Here is a 20,303-nt window from a genome sequence, read left to right on the forward strand (position 1 = left end):
TTTCATTTATAAACATTAATTGCACAAGAACAAAAATTATGACTATTTGGTGTTAAATCTTTAATTAGTATGAAGGAAGTGCCTAAACAACTTTCTATTTGAATGTTTATTACATACAGCACGGTATTAAACTATGGTAACCTGATTTTATGCTGTCTTCCAAAAAACAAGAAGAAATCGTGTATTGCATGCACCCTATTATTTCCGATTTTTGTTTCAGTCGGGAGTTCTAGTTACCTAGTGAACTGTTCCATCAGTCTCTTTGTTCCAAAGAGAATGTTACTCTCCTTAAGTTAAAGCTGGAAAATAACTGATAAAGCAGTGCAATGGTTTAAACAGTAGATGCCAATGAGTCTGGAAGATTTTTCATATTTAAACATTGCACTAGCCTTCAAACAAGTCATCTGTATGGCACACACTCTCTTCACACACTGTAAAGAAATAAGAGGGAGCTACACCAGTACTGCACCATTTCATAGAAACAGCCGTGAATATAGGTCCAAATTACTGTGTATGCAGGACTCAAAAAAGCAGACAGAGAATCACTCTTCACAAGAGATGAGGATTTCAGCTATCACCAAGTTTAAAAATGGCACACGTGTTCACAGAGTTGTGTACATAATGATTGTAGAATCCACTTCACAAATCAAGAATTAACTTGGGTAATCAGCTGCAAATTTGTGTTAGTGTAACATCACACCTTCGAAAGGACTGACTGGTGAGAAAATAATGAAAAAGAGACAGTTGGACCGAGATACAATTTTTCATATCACTATTTTGTGGGAGGCTTTACAATTAAAAGACAAAATGCTAATGAGTGTATACAGTATTGTATAAAAAATGTATCAAAACAACTCTGCAAATTAAATGCTTTACCACAGTGTAGTACACAAAGCACCTGAGTGTTTGTCACAAACTGCAAGATTGCTATAGAATGATATGACAGATTTTGTGTGCACAGCTTTGAAATTGAGGAACAATACTGGTTAGAGGATGAAATCCAGCAACAACAGTCCCAATGATAGATAAGAATTCATTCCCACATGAGAAGGCAAGCAATTTAATCAGCAAAGGAATTCTTGCACATATCTACGATGAGGAGTCAGTATATTTTGACAATCCACTAAATAACCTTCAGTACAAGTAGAAGGCACTACCAGAGTGATGTGCCCCTGTTTTGGTAACAAAAAATACAACACAGTTGTAAAATATGTTATGACACATTGTCAGTAAATTAATTACTGGGATGACACTTTTACAGTAGAGAGATATAGAAATAAGCTTTGAAACAAATGTTAAAATTGAAAAGCCCATGAAACTGTCTGTGTACATGCTTACATTATAAAACTTAGAAATTTTATTTTTACTTCTGTAATCTACAACATTATCTTTTTTAATCTTAATATCTAATAAACACAATTATTTTAGAAAAAGCTAATTGTGATGAAGACCAGAACAGGACATGAGTTACAATCCAGTAATTTTCAGAGACGAACTGAACTCTCACGACAAAACACTTTTCCTTGAAAGATCAGGAGACTACAGAAATGCTAATGGAACAGTAAATAAAAGGATCAAACCAATATAAAAAATGTTTACTTCTCAGTTGAGAATAATGGTAATGTCGTAATGTGAAAATTTGCCCCAGCAACAAGCAATGAAGAAACTTTTTCAAAGTACACAGTTGCTGTATGCTAAACTGTGCACATTTGCCAGAATATCACCATTAAGAGCTGAATGTGGCACTCTGCTAAATCTGAAGGTGTAAGAAATGGACATGTGTCCCAATGGACTTACTGATAACAAACAGACCCGAACTTTTCGACTCTGTAAGTACAGAACAGGGAATCAGTGATCATAAGACCGCTGCAGCATCCCTGAATATGGAAGTTAATAGGAATATAAAAAAAGGGAGGAAGGTTTATCTGTTTAGCAAGAGTAATAGAAGGTAGATTTCAGACTACCTAACAGATCAAAACGAAAATTTCTGTTCCGACACTGACAATGTTGAGTGTTTATGGAAAAAGTTCAAGGCAATCGTAAAATGCATTTTAGACATCTATGTGCAGCGTAAAACTGTGAGGGACGGGAAAAACCCACCGTGGTTCAACAACAAAGCTAGGAAACTACTGCGAAAGCAAAGAGAGCTTCACTGCAAATTTAAACGCAGCCAAAACCTCTCAGACAAACAGAAGCTAAACGATGTCAAAGTTAGCGTAAGGAGGGCTATGCGTGAAGCGTTCAGTGAATTCGAAAGTAAAATTCTATGTACCGACTTGACAGAAAATCCTAGGAAGTTCTGGTCTTACGTTAAATCAGCAAGTGGCTCGAAACAGCATATCCAGACACTCTGGGATGATGATGGCATTGAAACAGAGGATGACACGCATAAAGCTGAAATACTAAACACCTGTTCCCAAAGCTGTTTCACAGAGGAAGACCGCACTGCAGTTCCTTCTCTAAATCCTCGCACAAACGAAAAAATGGCTGACATCGAAATAAGTGTCCAAGGAATAGAAAAGCAACTGGAATCACTCAACAGAGGAAAGTCCACTGGACCTGACAGGATACCAATTCGATTCTACACAGAATACGCGAAAGAACTTGCCCCCCCTTCTAACAGCCGTGTACCGCAAGTGTCTAGAGGAATGGAAGGTTCCAAATGATTGGAAAAGAGCACAGGTAGTCCCAGTATTCAAGAAGGGTCATCGAGCAGATGCGCAAAACTATAGACCTATATCTCTGACTTCCATCTATTGTAGAATTTTAGAACATGTTTTTTGCTCGAGTATCATGTCATTTTTGGAAACCCAGAATCTACTCTGTAGGAATCAACATGGATTCCGGAAACAGTGATCGTGTGAGACCCAACTCGCTTTATTTGTTCATGAGACCCAGAAAATATTAGATACAGGCTCCCAAGTAGATGCTATTTTCCTTGACTTCCGGAAGGCATTCGATACAGTTCCGCACTGTCGCCTGATAAAGTAAGAGCCTACGGAATATCAGACCAGCTGTGTGGCTGGATTGAAGAGTTTTTAGCAAACAGAACACAGCATGTTGTTATCAATGGAGAGACGTTTACAGACGTTAAAGTAACCTCTGGCGTGCCACAGGGGAGTGTTATGGGACCATTGCTTTTCACAATATATATATAAATGACCCATTAGATAGTGTCGGAAGTTCCATGCGGTTTTTTGCGGATGATGCTGTAGTATACAGAGAAGTTGCAGCATTAGAAAATTGTAGCGAATTGCAGGGAGATCTGCAGCGGATAGGCACTTGGTGCAGGGAGTGGCAACTGACCCTTAACATAGACAAATGTAATCTATTGCGAATACATAGAAAGAAGGATCCTTTATTGTATGATTATTTGATAGCGGAACAAACACTGGTAGCAGTTACTTCTGTAAAATATCTGGGAGTATGCGTGCGGAACGATTTGAAGTGGAATGATCATATAAAATTAATTGTTGGTAAGGCGGGTACCAGGTTGAGATTCATTGGGAGAGTCCTTAGAAAATGTAGTCCATCAACAAAGGAGGTGGCTTACAAAACACTCGTTCGACCTATACTGGTGTATTGCTCATCAGTGTGGGATCCGTACCAGATCGGGTTGACGGAGGAGATAGAGAAGATCCAAAGAAGAGTGGCGCGTTGCGTCACAGGGTTATTTGGTAACCATGATAACGTTACGGAGATGTTTAGCAAACTCAAGTGGCAGACTCTGCAAGAGAGGCGCTCTACATCGCGGTGTAGCTTGCTCGCCAGGTTTCAAGAGGGCGCGTTTCTGGATGAAGTATCGAATATATTGTTTCCCCTTACTTATACCTCCCGAGGAGATCACGAATGTAAAATTAGAGAGATTCGAGCGCGCACGGAGGCTTTCAGACAGTCGTTCTTTCCTCGAGCCATATGCGACTGGAACAGAAAAGGGAGGTAATGACAGTGGTACGTAAAGTGCCCTCCGCCACACACCGTTGGATGGCTCGCAGACTATAAATGTAGATGTAGATGTAGATGTAGAATAATGAATCATATCTATGAATACTATCTGCAGTGGGATGGCTGATCAGATAAGAAACACCAAGATATAAATAAATCATGTTGTTCTGATGAAAAAATGGAATTTTGACCACTTACAGACTTTCAAAATTGCATGTAAATTTGGCTGTGAAAATGTAGACAAGAAGATAATTTCATTCAAGTAATGTACTGTGTAATTTTAAGCACTATGCAGTTTGTTACATCAAGCAATGCATTAACAGACAGCATATGGTTCTCACTATTACACACATCTGCACAGATTGTTGATAAGTATAGGTACAGTTCATAAATGTTGAGGAAGATATACACTATGTGATATCTGAAACTATTTGACACACTCCACTGATTATCTATAATGTCAGTGTTAACCCTAGTCTTTGATACAATCCTTAATTTCTGGTTTTATGTCACTATACTGCACAAAATTACCAATCTGATCACATTAAACTCCTTCAGCAGAACAAGATTCTTGTACAACCGTATAACACTGTAAATATACATAATGAATTAAGAAACTGTAACAGTGAAAGTGAAAAAAGATTCTGCATCTGAATATGTCTTCATCAGGGAGATGTTGACATGCCTCATAGTGAGATGGAGAATATATTGGTGATTTTAGTAAAAGAGACATAAAAAAAAGAAAGGAAAGAAAAACAACACATACAACAAACACAACATTGAAAAGTTGATGAGTGGTATTAAAAGATTTCTTTTTATGTCAGTTCTGCTTCCTGACAGGAATTACCAGGCCATTTAATTGTAATTAAAGAACAGGTCCCCACAATCAAGGTAGTTGAAGAAATTGTGAAAACCACATACATCAAAACATGCACATATTGCATCCAATGATTATTGTGTCAGAAGATACAAAGTGAAAAGGAGACAGGTCATGTTATAGCATCTAATTTCAGAACATAAAAGATAATTACTGCTGCAATCCCATGGTGATGAGGCAAATGAAATCATAATTTGGTGGACAATTACGGGATTGTCTCACAGTCTTTACAGCCTACTAGTCCAAATGTCATATGCGAAGTTACTTGCACTGCATTGTGATTATTTAAAAGTTGTCAGATAAATGAAAAGTATTGCTGTTAAGTACATTATGTTCAGTAAATTCAATTCAATGACAGCTCATTCAACCAGCTAAGAATTAATGCACTCTTTGGAGTGTTGTTCAACTTTCTAATTAACACAAAAAAGTTATATAACCAATTTTTGTTTGTTTGTAGGTATCTCTCTGCAGTCCTAGTACACACTGAAATCCCTACAGCACAGTACCATAATACTTTGCTACAACAGCCCATACAAAATGTTGCAGTCCATTGATAAAGGGGAGGACTGTCCAGTAATTTGTTTCCTGCATTTGAAGGGGAACACTGCTGCAAAATTCATGCTGAGTTGGTGGATCTGTACAGCAGTGATGCACCATCATACAGTGAGGTCAAATAAGTCTGAATGATAAAGAACAAAGTAGCAGAACATTTGTGAAAACCTTGACAAACTGAGGATTTCAAGAGACATGGACAAACCGTTACTTTTAGATCAGCCTACCAAAATCAAGGTGAAAGTGGAAAAAATTAAAACTGGTCATTCATCAATTTTTGACATTTTCCACAAAATTTTGAACATGATGAATAACATTACCTACTGGGTTCTGTAACTGTTTACACCCATTCGAAACACCCACAACATCAAGGCAGCAACTAAATTGTGGCAGGTGCCTCGGGCCAATCAAAATCACTTTTTCAGTATCGCAGTCATCATGGATTAATACTGGATACATCACAATGATCATGAGACCAAGGAGCAAAGCAGTCGGCAGTAACATGTGGATTCACAACGATCCCTCCAGCAAGATGATGGCGAGTGTTTTGGGGATGCCATGGTGTTGTGCAACAGCCTATTTTCACAAGGGGGCAAATCAACACAGGCAAATGCTGTGGAAATTCCTTGACAAGGATGTGGGAAGCTGTTACGACACATCATGTTAGGAGACTGTCCAAGGGGTTGCTTTTGCTCCACGACAGTGCCCCACCTCATTCTGCACATGACAGTCACATATGCTGTTTCTTTGGGCTATCAAATTTTGCCTCAACCTCTCATATTCTCCTGACTTCTATCTGTTTTCCAGGATGACAAACCCATTGCGTAGCACCATCCAAGTATGATGAGATGGTAATTTTGTAAATGGATAATTTCTTGAACAGCCAAGATATAGATTTCTACAACCAAGGTTTCCACCAAGTCAGCCATCAAGAGGAAAAAAAGTGGTGGACTGAAGACTGAATATGTAAGAAGGACAAACACCATCACCAAGTTTCATAGTCCTAATTTGATATTTTTGTTTTTTTTTTTTTGTTTCAAGGTGATATTTATTGATGACTGTCTAACATCTCTTCACCTCCAGAGCTGCAGTTTGTGGCTTTGTCCTTGTGTCCTAAAATGCAGTCATTAATTTTATCTGAATCTGTCCCTGGAGATTAGATTCTCTGCTAATTGTGTCATGGGGACAATCTGCTGCCCTATACTAATATGTGAACCTTGTAAAGTAGATGAGTAAAATGTTTTCTTGATACAATCTCTGTTTATCCTGCTCCTTCTCAGGGAGCGAATCACAGCTTACACTGTAAGTTACATTAACAAGAGACTTGAGCTAACAGAAACGCAATACCCAAATTTGGAAGAAGGAAATCTGAGGACTTTTAGTACCCTTGCTTAAATAGAGCCAGCAGAACTCTCCTATCTGTTCTTATTGCACTCCTGCTAATAATTTTTGTTTTCTTTACATATTTTTCAATTTATGTATATTTTCCAAGTAATATACATGTGGCAGGTACTGAAATATCTGAATACCTTTACTATTCTTTCCCCACTTGGATTCATTATTCAAGACATTGTTTTCAGTATGCTGACTCCAGCGCTGTATCTAGTTTTACTGGAAATCTTGTTAATCAAAATATACAAATCATTGAACTTTCTACTACACTATGACTGTCACTTTTGTGAGAGTTAATCTGCATTTACAGAAATAATGACACCACTCATCGGGAAGACTGGCAGTCCAAATTATCAGTAATGTACTTCAGTTTCAGTGAAACTAATTAATTTCCGAGATAACTAACACTAGCGCTCATGACCAACTACACACTAAAGAGTAGTGAACCAGCCATGTACGAGCATATTATTGTGAGCCTGAATGGTATACTGCAGCAGCACTGACAGCAGGTAGGCATAGGATGATGTTATTGTAGTAATTCAACAATGTCAATGCAGTATTGCAAGTCAGGTTAGCTTGTTGAAACAGTTGACCGAGCTGAGCGATAGTGCACGAGTTTGTGCAGCAAGGGGCAAGGCAGAGTTCCACATTGGTAGTGGCGTTTCAGGATACACAACTGTTAAAAGTGCACATGCGCAACAAGCATACCGTTACCGAATTTTACTGGGCTTATTCTTAGTCTCACAGCCCTACCAGGATGCCGAGGCTGTGCCAAGCGATCTCACTACATGGAACTGCCTGTATTCATCACCAGTTCGAGGCCACGGTAGGGCAACAGATATGGCATCATCAAGAGTGCCCAATGCTCACATAAAATTCTTGCTGCCAGCTTACAAAATGTGGACTCTGGCGGATGGCAAAGGCTCTGCGTCAGCACTCGGGGTGTGCTAGCTGCCAGCCCAGCAGAACTCAGAAGCCAGCTGGCCACTGACCTAGTGTACTACACAGTGCAGATGTCACAATTACGAACTTGTAAACTTTGCAGCTCCCTTTCTCTGAAGCCTCCTGCCCCCTCCCCCCCCCCCCCCCCCTTCCTCCTCCATCATCCACTCGTACCAACCTGGTTCACAGCTACAGCTGCAGCTCCCAGCACTGGATGCTCTACAGCAGTTTTTGCCTCTGAGCTTTTCAGATTCCAACCTTTATCATCACACTTTTGTTGGCCTGGATTTTATGCAAAAGCTGACATAATTCACTAATTGACTAAAGCATTAATTAATAATTCCGCATAATGTACTGTAATTATCAATATGGTGCTTGTACCTGTAAATGTGGTATTTTTAACATGGATGGGTAAAACTGTTTCATATTCTTCAACTGTCACATAGTTCATAAACAGAGTTACTGTTAATATTTATAGTTCATCCAAAATGGAAAAATCTAACTTAGGCATTTTTTAAATGATTATGTGCTTTTTGTGATCAAAGTATGTTCTTTCAAGTAGTCTGAAGCCAACAAATTTTTTTCACAGTTTGCGACCAACTTGCACTTGCACAAGACCTATGCAAGATTTCTAGAAATGCAGTTAATCTGGACTGTACTATAGTTCGTAGTTGAGTTTGAGCCTAAGCATCTATCAAGCAGCACTTCTAAGTTATCATCTTCTTACACTGTGTTAATATCTCCATGTAAGCTAAGTACATTTCTGTGTGATATTATTTGTCATTATGCAACTTACCGTTGCCACTAATTTGAGAACCTTCATCTGTCTGACTCCAAGTAAACATGCACTGTGATGGTATTTGCCACTGTGACACTGTGCAGTAAATTTGATGTGCAAACAAACTTCTTAAATAGTAAACATGACAATAGGCCAAGTTACTCTGAAATCTTTGTAATACATTATTTGCAGAATTCCTAGAAATCAATTTACAACTCATCCACACAACTCTTATCATCTTAACTCCGAGGGCCTAATGGACAATGGAGATACTGCCTCGCTGGAATATCAGAGCCAATATTATGTCAAATTCACTATTTTTATATGAATGGTCCTGTTCATAACCTGATATGAAGATTATGAACATTTTACTAAACAGTAAATGTGACTGTTCATTGGGAGGAAGTATTTAGACATTTAGCAACAGATAATAACAGGAAACAATGGGTGGGTGGGTGGGGGGAACAAAAATGAAATCGAGAGAGATTTCTGTAAACACCACTTCCTATCATGTCTTACTGTTTTCATGGTGATACTTGGTCCTGGTTTCCAAAACAATCCTCGAGTCCTTTCGAGTCCTTTTCTTCCAACACACTTGTCCTTTTTCAAGAAGAAAGAAGGACGACCTTCTGGCTGTGACATCTAGCAACTATGGTCTTTGCTTGCATTTGTTTATTGACATGTTGTAAGTGGGTGTTCTGTCTGGCCTCTTAACATACTTTTCTTTGTGGCTTCACAACAAAATAAGTTCAATCCAGTGACATGGTTTGACCAGTAATTATTGTGCATCATCATCACTGTACCTACTCCACATCTGCTAAAACTACTCTGCTCTCTTATAAATCTGGCACCAATAGTTTTCTTATTCAATGACTAATTTAATAGTGTTTTGCAGTTGTCTCCTGTAAGCTGATACAGGCAAGCAACACCAATATTCACAGTATACCACTGCCTGCCAACACACAGTTTGGTTACATATTTTTATTACTTGTCTTAACACTGTATTCCTCTTTCTTTACTCATCATAAGGCTTTTGTTACATAGCTTCACTTCAGGCGCACTGACCTCTCCATTCTACCCACTGGGACATTCAGCAAACCCAGGCGATACAGAAACTGCAGTTTCTAGAACTAACCAGTGTAATTCCCTATTTAGCTGTGGCAACACACAGCTTGACTGGCCCTTTTTATTTTAATGTACCACTGACCCACCAAGCTATACAGTCTCTGTTTGAAGTGCCAGACTACAAATACAAAGGTCTTGGGTTTGATCCCCAGTCAATCTCAGGATTTTCATCCATCACTTATCAGTTGTTTCACCTCTGACGAAGTTTGTTTATGTGAAAACTACCACTGGGTATGTCAGTTCAGAGATTGGAGGAAGACAATGGCATACCATTCCCAACAATACCACGCCTAGTAAAGCGCTGTGGTGTTCAGAACAATCTTCATATTGGTAACATATTCAAGCACTTGCATATGGACAAACACACACCTCTCCTCAAAGCTCTCTCTCTCTCTCTCTCTCTCTCTCTGGGAGAGAGGGGGGGGGGGGGGGAGTGGAATATCAGGAGTGTATAGCGTATGGCCCTATACCTGATCAATGCTAATTATCATATACAGTTTTGTGGAAAAGAAAATTATAACTTCACCAATTGTAAACTATAAAATAGAGAATATATGCTGACAAACATGGCAACAACTGTTAGTATGGAGCAAGAGGCTGTGGTAAAATTTATGGAGGTCACTAAATTCTTGATGTTTGGCAACTGATGAAATTTTTTTTACAGACTCATAAAATTTGTTTAAGTTATTGCTTGGGCTGGTTTCAACACATTTTAGGGTGCCTTAACAACCATTTCCCTGAAGCCTACAAACTGCCCACATACAGAGGAATGACCTGAAAACCAATTTCAAATGTTAAGGGCACATTATAAAGCAAATATTTGGTACCAGAAATAAACAAAAATAGGACAAATAATCTATGTAGGTTTCGTCTACATCTACAATTAATGCGCAGTATTTTCGAGGTTTTGCCAAATCTGTTTTTGATGTCTGATATTCAAAGAAAGTGCGAAGTTGTCAGAAATAATGCACACTTTCAACGACTAACAATGAAATTAGGAAATTCTATGCCATTTCACTGCATGCATCTCTCTTTTAACAAAATACTTTTAACATCGTAGCAGTTCAACTACTACCATTACAAAATACTTCAATTCAAAAAAGAAAGCAACTGCTTCATTTTCTAACACTTAAGCTTTCATTATCTGTTAGAACTTGGAATCCAACAACACCACTTACAATTGTAAACAAAGCAGTGTAACTTCAGCTATTAAGATCCATTCACATTAAAATAAAAGTGGAATGCAGAACATTCACGTACCAGTTGGTTCAGCAACGTCAACACTGCCAGGCTTTGAAGCATTCTCACCCTGTTCCTGGACCATTGATGACAACTCATTAGCCTGACGGATAAGGCTCACACGATAGAAGTAGTTCCGCCAGAAGTTTTCTTCACTTATCCTAAAATGATAACCATCCTTTTAGTTGGTAAAAGAAAAAATAGAAAAGAAACATACAATTTTTTTAAGAAAAGGGCTGTAAATAACTGCTTTTAAGTATGGCATTATCAATGAAATTTTTGCCCTCCCTTTTCAAACAGCTGTCAATATTTGCTGACTTTCCACAATGACACCCTCAGTCTTGACTATGACTTACAGGCTGACAAACATTGCACCATTTCCAATAACTATAACAATATGAAACTTGCACCTTGTGACTTTGCTTCCACTGTAAATTGCATTCACCAAATGAATTGACAATACATCAAAATGTTTTAAGTGCTTTCCTTTTCCCATCTGCTTACCAAAATAACTGGTACCCAAAATTAACAACAAACATCACTGGATTTCGTTAAGAGTGGCAATAAAGGAATCAAGAAACAATACAACAAAAGTATCTACACGATACCAACATTTCCACTAGTAGGGAATAGATTAAACGATTACAGTGTCGATGCAATATCACCACACACAACTTTTTTTAAACGTCCAAAAAAGAAATAGTTACATTGATATAACAGCATTATAAAAATTCATGCCATCTTTTATAGAAAGATGGTCATGTATAACTACATACTACCTACATAAAACTTCATACACTCTAAAAAGAAAAACTTATTTTATGATAGCCACAGAGGCTTTCCTTCATGACCTGAGGAAAGTAAATGAAACATTGGAAAATTCTGGTAATTCTGGTGTGTGTCTCAAAAATGGTGTCCACAGAATCAGAATAGGCACTCATTAGTTGCAGTTCCCTCAGTGGTAAGAAGCAGCCTTGATGAAGTAGCCTGTTCAAATGTTTATCACATCACTGCATAAAATCTGAAGTAAATCAGTCGAAAACTTTTTGAGATTGTTGGAAACACAGTTTATTTTTATGCTGAAACCAGATTACAATAATGCTGAATATAAAAGAGATATAAATAACCTTAACTTACGAACACTGTGATCACTGAAAATATTTCAGATAAATTAGAATTTAAGGTACCCAGCTTTGCCCTACTTTTCCTAACACACACAGTCTAGACTGCAGCTACACTAATATTATAGAAAATTGCAACACCAATGTACTATGAAGAGGTTTACAACAACACAAAAACAATTAAATTTATGTAACTATATGTCATCTCTTAGAACTTCTGTATGGTGTTAACTACCTACATGCTGCATAAAGACGCTTTAAAGCTTGAGGCATCAAAAAGCCCTAGATATAAATTGACAGAAATTGCTACAGTGCCAGAATGAGGAAGTTGCTGGACAATAATATCCACATACTTATTCAACCACAACAAAAATATGAAGGCCGAGGAAAAAATCATACTCTTATTGGTTTCCTAAGAAGGCTTCCACATTCTTCCAGTTTTGGTTGTACCTGTGTGATATGCAGTTGGGTGCAGTGGGCCACTGCTCATATAGCAGCCTGTACTTTTCATTTTTCTCACACTGTTTGGTATTAGGTTGGTGCAGAAGTTCATAGTGTTTTTGTTATGCGTGTTCATTTTCCTGTTGTTATGTTTTTTTTTTATCAATTGTCATTTTTTATTTGTAGTTCACTGTTGCTATCCAAATTTACGTACCGTCATTCTGACATTTGCAAGATAAGTGGGCCTGTGGACACTACAAGATTGAGTATCAAATGGAGAAATCTGAATGTTTCCAACATATTCTTCTGTTTGAGGTCAATGAAAAGGGCATCCAAAAACATTTATGCCACGTATGGGTATAATACCATTGGACAGAGCACAGCAAGAAAATGGTTTTCTTGATTAAGGGGACCACACCTTGGTTCAGGTTGAAAAAAAAAAAAAAAAAAAAGATTTTCGGATTTCATCATATTTCGATATATTAAGGTTTTATTTAAGTACTCTGAAAAGGACTTTGCTGAAATTTTTTTTTTTTTTTTTTTCAAGCATTTAAAGAGCATTTTCCTACCATGTGTGTTTATGTTCCATGCTCACTTTTCTGTCACCCACTTTTCTACATGTATTTTAGATCTTTATAGCCCCTACATTGCATGTTCGGGATTTTTTTTTTTTTTTTTTTTTTTTTTTTTTTTTACTCCCAAGTGTGCAAGTGTGATGCTATCCTTGGAATGCAATGGTCGGTATTCTTTTGTTTCTGCTGTTTGTAAACAACATGCTTTGAACCACACAGTTAGTTTTGTTCAAGTGTGATTGTGAGTAGTTGTTATACTTATGTTTGCAGTGCTTGTTTACGTGTGTTCTGTTGTGTTTATTGAAGATGACAAAATGTAACGGCATTTTCAAGAAACGACAATTTAGAGGAAACAAGATTAGAAAGCTTTCTGTACAAGAGCTTATGTCGCCTGGCAATGATGTTTCTAATTGCAATTCTTCAACAAGTGCATCATCAAAGAAGCTCTCACTATTTCAGGAGAGTTACAACGAATTTACTGTAAGTTACAAGGGGTGTAGCAACATTATTATAAATTCGAGAACATTGTCAGATGTAATTTCTAAATTTGTACACTGTAGACAGTATGGTGAGCCACAGAGTGTAAAAATTTATTGAGTGTGCTAGTGGGAGAAAAGGCCCAGCAATTGCTTTGGATTTAATTTGCACTAAATGCTGAGCTGTGATTTCATTTACGAGTTCTTCAAAACCAGATGCAATTGGCCCTTATGAAATAATTACTAGATTAGTTTATGCCTTACGATCCATTGGCAAGGGCATGGCTGCAGGGAGAACATTTTGTTCAGTGATGAACTTACATCAATCACCAAAGAAATTTGAAAAACTGACTGCAATGTTAGAGAAAGCTGCATGTGAGGAAATCATGAAACTGGCTGCTAGGGAAGCAGTGGAAGAAAACTATGGATGTTCAGGTATTGCAGTTGCACTTGATGGAAGTTGGCAGAAGAGAGGACATACTTCTCTGAATGGAGTAGTGACTGCCATGAGTGTAGCACACTGGTAAAGTGTTAGATGTGGAGATAATGTCTAAATATTGCAAATGTTGTAAAGTCAATGAACATAAAGAACACAACTGTGTGGCTAATTTTAGAGGAACAAGTTGTGGCATAGAAGTTCATGGAGTACAACAAATATTTCATTGCTCTGTAGAAACAAGAGGTGTATGGTACACCAAATATTTGGGCGATGGTGACAGTAAAGCATACAACAATGTGGCGAACTCTAAGCCATATGGAGATGCCATTATTAGCAAAATAGAATGTGTAGGCCATGTTCAAAAACGTTTGTGAACAAGGCTGAGAAAATTAACTGTTGAAATGAGAGGAAAAAAATTAAAAGATGGAAACAAGAGGTGTATGGTACACCAAATATTTGGGCGATGGTGACAGTAAGGCATACAACAATGTGGCAAACTCTAAGCCATATGGAGATGCCATTATTAGCAAAATAGAATGTGTAGGCCATGTTCAAAAACGTTTGTGAACAAGGCTGAGAAAATTAACTGTTGAAATGAGAGGAAAAAAATTAAAAGATGGAAAATTGTTGACCGGACAGGGTCGGTTAACTAAAACTGAAATAGAAAACCGGCAGGTATACTATGGGCAGGCAATTAGGAGAAATAAAGAAAATCTGGAGGCAACGAAGAGAGATGTTTGGGCCATATTCTTCCGTAAGTCCTCTACTGATGATAAGCCATGTCATGGATTGTGTCCACAGGAGAAAATTCGTGGTGCAAATACAATAGGGCTCAGGCAACTGGAGAATCTTATTCTCACCAGCATTCTCTTCCTGCTGCAATCACAGCAATTGAACCTATTTACAGAGACTTGGCTCATCCTGACCTTCTAAGGAAATTTCTGCATGGGCAGGCACAGAACCCAAATGAGTGTTTCAAAGCATACTTTGGAACCGCCTTCCTAAAACTGTATTTGTAGGATGAACTAGGAGTTCATGATGCTGTTATTACATTCAATTATGGTAATATTGCGAAGTGTTGGGTACTGAAAAATCTGGGAATTAATTCTGGTGAAACTATGATCACTGGGCTGCAACATTGCAATAAAATGAGGATGGCTGATGCAGACAGGTCTGCATCTAATATGGTCAAGAAAGCAAGACAAACATCTAGTAGGGTGAAAAAGAAGCTGGACGACCTGCTAGAGGCCAAAGAAGGGCCATCATATGAAGCAGGGCAGTTTTAATTAACTGTAAGTAACAAATTTCAAAAGTTTTCTCTTTAAAGTCAATTTCCCGCAAACTAAAATTTTCAGTAGATACACCCCATTATATCAGAAACTATCATAGAAAAATGAATGAAATTTTCAGAGACTCTGCATAAAATAAAAAGCCACCTCTGGTACTACATTCATTAATATTCCCCCCACTAGGAAGTTCACAAAAAAATATTTTCTGCAGAAAAAAATTAATATTTTTTGTTAATAAATTTAAAAAAGTATTTCTGAAAAACTATAAAATGGATAAAGTAGATTTTAGTACAGTTGACTATTAGAATTGTGTAACATACAGTAAAAATATTAAGGCCCTGCATCAAATAGTTTCTTCAAAAATGGGTCAAATATTTGCCTAAATTAACATGGGTTAGATAGGCAGGGTGTAGTCCCCTTAAGGTGGATCATTTTGATGTTAGTGACTCTCCATGTTCAGAAAGACCTTCAGGTTTTGACGAATATCATATGAACACATTAATCCACAATGATCATGTCAATGGAATAAAGAACTGGCAGATGTGATGAAATGTAATCCTTCTACCACCGTGTGACATTTGCACACAATAGATAAGGCTCAAAAATTAGGTCTATGGGTACCACATGCTCTAAGCCAAAATCACAATCATCAGTGGATGGGATGGCCATATGTGCACCTTTACTTGCTCATCGTCAATTTGCTTGTGGAGAACATGAACCATTCCTATCCTGTATAGTCAATGGTGATGAGAAATTGTGTGTCTATGCTAACATAAGGAAAAGGAAGGATTGGTTAAGTCCAAACAAAGCAGCAACTCCCCTTGCCAAGATCTGCATGCTTCCACAAAAGATAATTTTATGTAGCTGGTGGAACAACGATCATGTGGTGTACTACAAATTGTTTCTAAAAGGTGTAACTATCACTGTTGACATTTATTTTCAACATCTGAGATGTCTTGCAGACGCATTCCAAGAACAACACCCAGGAAGACTGCATGAAGTGATGCTACTCTACGATAATGCCAGCATTCTACTAGACTGACCACACCCAACCTGTTGCACCCTCAGATTTGCACCTTTTCCACTCTCTTTCCAACAACCTTGAAGCAACTTCCTTTCAGGATGAAAAAACACTCCAAGCATGGGCCCATGATTTCTTTGCTTCAAAATCACACGATTCTACAGTCGCAGAATCAAAAAGTTACACTGTTTTAAATAGTGAAGGAGAATATATTATTGATGAGTGAAGCCTCAGTTATGTGTATCTGTTGCGTTTATCAAAATTACAGAAAAAAGGCTACAAACTTATGCAACAACTCTACAGCCTCACATACAACACTATCTGATAGAGACTAGGACTTGTTTTATTTTTCTTATTTATATTTTGTGTATTTTTTTGTTTTAGCAGTGTAGATTTAGGACTTTTGCAGTGCCAGAGTCGAGCAGTTCAATCTCCCTTGTTGCTGTGGTCTGCTTGCACTTTTCCTGTTGACTGGCTAATTCAGAATATAGCAGGAAATGAATAGCAACAGTGCTTGTGTGAACATAAGAGAGATTAGTCATTATCCAGAGAAGGCTAAAAGTAGTTCGTCTTTATGATGATGCCCTATGCTGAAGTGGCAGTGGAGCAACTGTGGCAAAAGCTGCAGTGCCTCTGGTGCCACCAGAATCCCTTGGAAACCTACATCTTTCGATGCACAAGAGCTAGTCAGTTTGTCCTCATCTGAGGTTGATGGGGTGGACAAAATACCTGCTTGAAACATCATTTTACTCTACTGAAAAATTGTTCTTCCGTAATAATAAGAACAGTTTATGTGCAGCTCTTCTGTTGCACACACAATCTGGAACTCCTGTTAACCATTCCCTTATCAGTCAAATGTTTAAGTAACAAAAACAAGAGACACTATGAAATTAGACACAATGTTTTCATTCGAATTTTCATAGATGAAGAGAGGGAAATACATATACTGAAAATCAAATTGACCAGCCTGATGCCAACTTTGCAAAACAGGGTTTAATTGTCAGAAAAATTAAGATAATTAAGAAAAGGCTAATTGGTGATTTGAGGGAAATCTGAAATGTTTCGCAAATAGTTACTGCTACCTTTGCAAATCAAGCATCAGAAAGTTTCTCTCTTTAGTGCCTAGCTGTTTTGCATATAAAATTTTGCATTGGTGCAATATTCAGCTGACAAAATGGCTTCTTTTAAACCTAAATCAAGACTTTTGAAAGCAAAAGAGGCTAGGAGAGCAATTATGCAACCTCTCTTTGATAACACCTCAGTGTTGTTGCAGCTCTGAAGAAGATTGCTGTTTCTCTTGCAGCCATTGGCACCTCACCGTTGAAAGCTGGCAACGGCACTGCTAGCTGCCGGGAATCTTCTCACATTAACTCGAGTACAGAATGTCTCTAGTATCACCTGGGGTGAGCAAGCACAGCTGAATGCAAAAGATACCCGGTAAATGTGGAAGATCATCCAGAAACAATGAAGGCAGCAAAACACGTGAGAAGACAGAATGGTGAAGATGATCAAGGAGCACAGAATTACATGAAAGTAGTGAGAAAATTTCTTGCAGACATAGACACTTTCGCCAACCGACTCTTGCTGTGTTTGCGATCGCCAGTATTTTCTACATATCTTTCCACATGGTGTGCAGATAACACAAGGGTTTCTGATGATAGAGAATTGTTCACAAGATGCTATCACTAACTGACCGGACACTGTAACTTTTCTCACACAAGGTGCAACAAAGGAATTGGAAGAAGTGGCGTCTCTCTTCATTGACTTGTCTTTTGCAGAGAAGTGTTGTCTTGTGTTATTCCACACATTTATAAACATCCAAAAGTAACTTCAATTAATAAATAGAAAGGATAAAGAGGTCATTTGTTGTTTCCGACAAATCATGGAGGAAGTATAAGAACATCTGCCAAGCAATCTTATAAATATCGTCATTGCCTTTGATTAATATGCAGATGAATTTTGACATTTGACCACAAATCATGCAAGCTGGTTTTTAATTACCTTAAGAAGCACAAACACCTGTAAGTCAATGTAAATGCTGTTAATTTTGAAAAATTGGCTAGCTCTGCAAATGATTCGAATTTCCATGAAACATTGGCTTCAAAGCAGCCATCAAAGGACATGTAAAAAAACAGAAAAGACATCAAGCACTGTATTAGGGATGCATTTTACGAGAGTAGGAGTAAAATAGACAGCTACTCCTATCTTCAAACTTCCACACATCAGGCAAATTTGAGACATTACCTTCAGGGTGGTAACTTGAACCGCTGTTGTGGCTGTTGCTCTTTGGGAAGCAAGCTTGAAGCCCATAATCTCATGGTGAAATGCACAATTTTGTCAAGTGCATATGCTATTCGCAGAAACAAGTGACAGAAATTGGGTCACATTATGCTTATGACAAATGAAATAAATAGGTTAAATCAACACTACAACAATTAGTCAAGATGTTCTCTCTGTTTCTAGTCTTAGCAGAGAAGTAATGTTGATCAACTGCTTGAACAGTAGTTAAGTAACAAAGCAGGGTTTGAGATTGGACAACACGGCTTGGTCTGAAGACTTATATACTAGTAATGGATGGGATTCAGTTAGTCATAAACATTTTAGTGACTATCTAATAATGCCTGGTGAAAACACGACTATGGTTTTGCATCAGTCATAGCCAGCATTACTACATTGACTGGCAAACTTTAATTCCTGCTGGTTGTCATTTGACATTATCTCCTTGCAACTGCAATCAACAATCATCATGGCTTACTGATAGTTATACTCAGGCATCTCAGAAAAAAAAGAGGAGGGGGAGGAGAAGAAGAAGAAAGAAAAAGAGCTTCACTGAATCATGAACTGAAAAACAAATGCTTTTTCCGCCTTTGTGCACAGCACTCCAGTTGAAGTTCAAAGAGATGTTGCTTCACACTCTGCCGAAACTGGAACAGTTTCTGAACATTCGATTCTGACAAAGGCAGAACAGCGATTGAAAAACATGTTCTGCTGGTGAATAAAGAATCTCAGCCACCAGTCGCTGAGTGTTCAGGGTGGGGAAAGAGGGGGGGGGGGGGAGGGGGGGATGAGAAAGCAGATAGTTTGTCACAAACATAAAGCTGGAAAAACTTGCTGTCCATTACATCAAATATATTTGGAAGATATCTGTAACGACCTGTAAGTATTTCCAGCAGCATGTTACAGGTAGCGAAAAAAGATTCTGGCTTTATCTTTTTTTTATGCTCACAGATTAGTTGGTTGATTTGGGGAAGGGGACCAAAGAGCAAGGTCATCAGTCTTTATGCTCCCAGAAGAGTTGAGTACGAGTGTGTGAATGAAAACATCAATGATGTGAATAATTTAAGCACCCTACACTCTGAAATATTAAACATGGCGAAGCTGACAGATCTGAACTCATATTTTTATAATATGCATTGTTGTTCAAGTTACTGGACCAGCCCATCAAGTGATCTCATCAGAATGGTCAACCAGTTACGATCTTCTTTCCGATTCCACATTCACGGCTCTAATGACCCTATCTGGCATTAAGTTATCAGCAATCTGTGGTTCTTGACAGCACTCCTACCACAAAAAACACGACAATCTCATCCCAAGAGAGGATGGCATAGTTACTCAAATTTCCGGTTAATATGACATGCTAATTTTTATCATTGCTTTATCAAATATGCAATGTAATTTTGAAGACAGATATATTGAAAAGACATGTCACTGATTACTTTATCCGTTTTGAATTTCACATGAAAGGTTTCGTGCAGGCCCACATACTGCACTAGATGAGGAGGTTTCTGACGTCAAGGGTCAATTACTATAATCCTGACATTATCAAGCTAAGGCAAGCCAATATAAACATTCAACCAGTTGGTTCTAGGACTTGTATTGTCATTTATACTTTGAAATACATTGCCACAGCTGAGAGACATTATCAGCAAAAATATTCTACCAACTGTAGAAACAGCTGTGTGAAAAGGAAGGGGCAAAAAGGCATCTCTTTGTTTGATGACACCAACATTCTGAACAGCCAATAAATGTAAACACAAGAGGCAACTGTGATGCTTTGTAATCGTATGCTGCATTTCTCGGGTAGGTAGGCCATA

General features: G+C 38.0%; 1 protein-coding gene across 3 annotated transcripts in view; it reads right to left on the reverse strand.

The window, feature by feature from the left end:
* Positions 1-20,303, reverse strand: part of LOC124721529 (synapse-associated protein 1) — a 289,918-nt gene that overhangs the window by 14,344 nt on the left and 255,271 nt on the right. For all 3 annotated transcript variants that reach the window (XM_047246548.1, XM_047246547.1, XM_047246549.1), the window contains exon 7: positions 10,872-11,011. In XM_047246548.1, coding sequence (XP_047102504.1) covers positions 10,872-11,011 — 140 coding nt within the window. The remainder of the gene's footprint in view (positions 1-10,871; positions 11,012-20,303) is intronic.

The sequence above is a fragment of the Schistocerca piceifrons genome, chromosome X, assembly GCF_021461385.2.
Source record: "Schistocerca piceifrons isolate TAMUIC-IGC-003096 chromosome X, iqSchPice1.1, whole genome shotgun sequence".
In the NCBI taxonomy this organism is placed as follows: Eukaryota; Metazoa; Arthropoda; class Insecta; order Orthoptera; family Acrididae; genus Schistocerca; species Schistocerca piceifrons.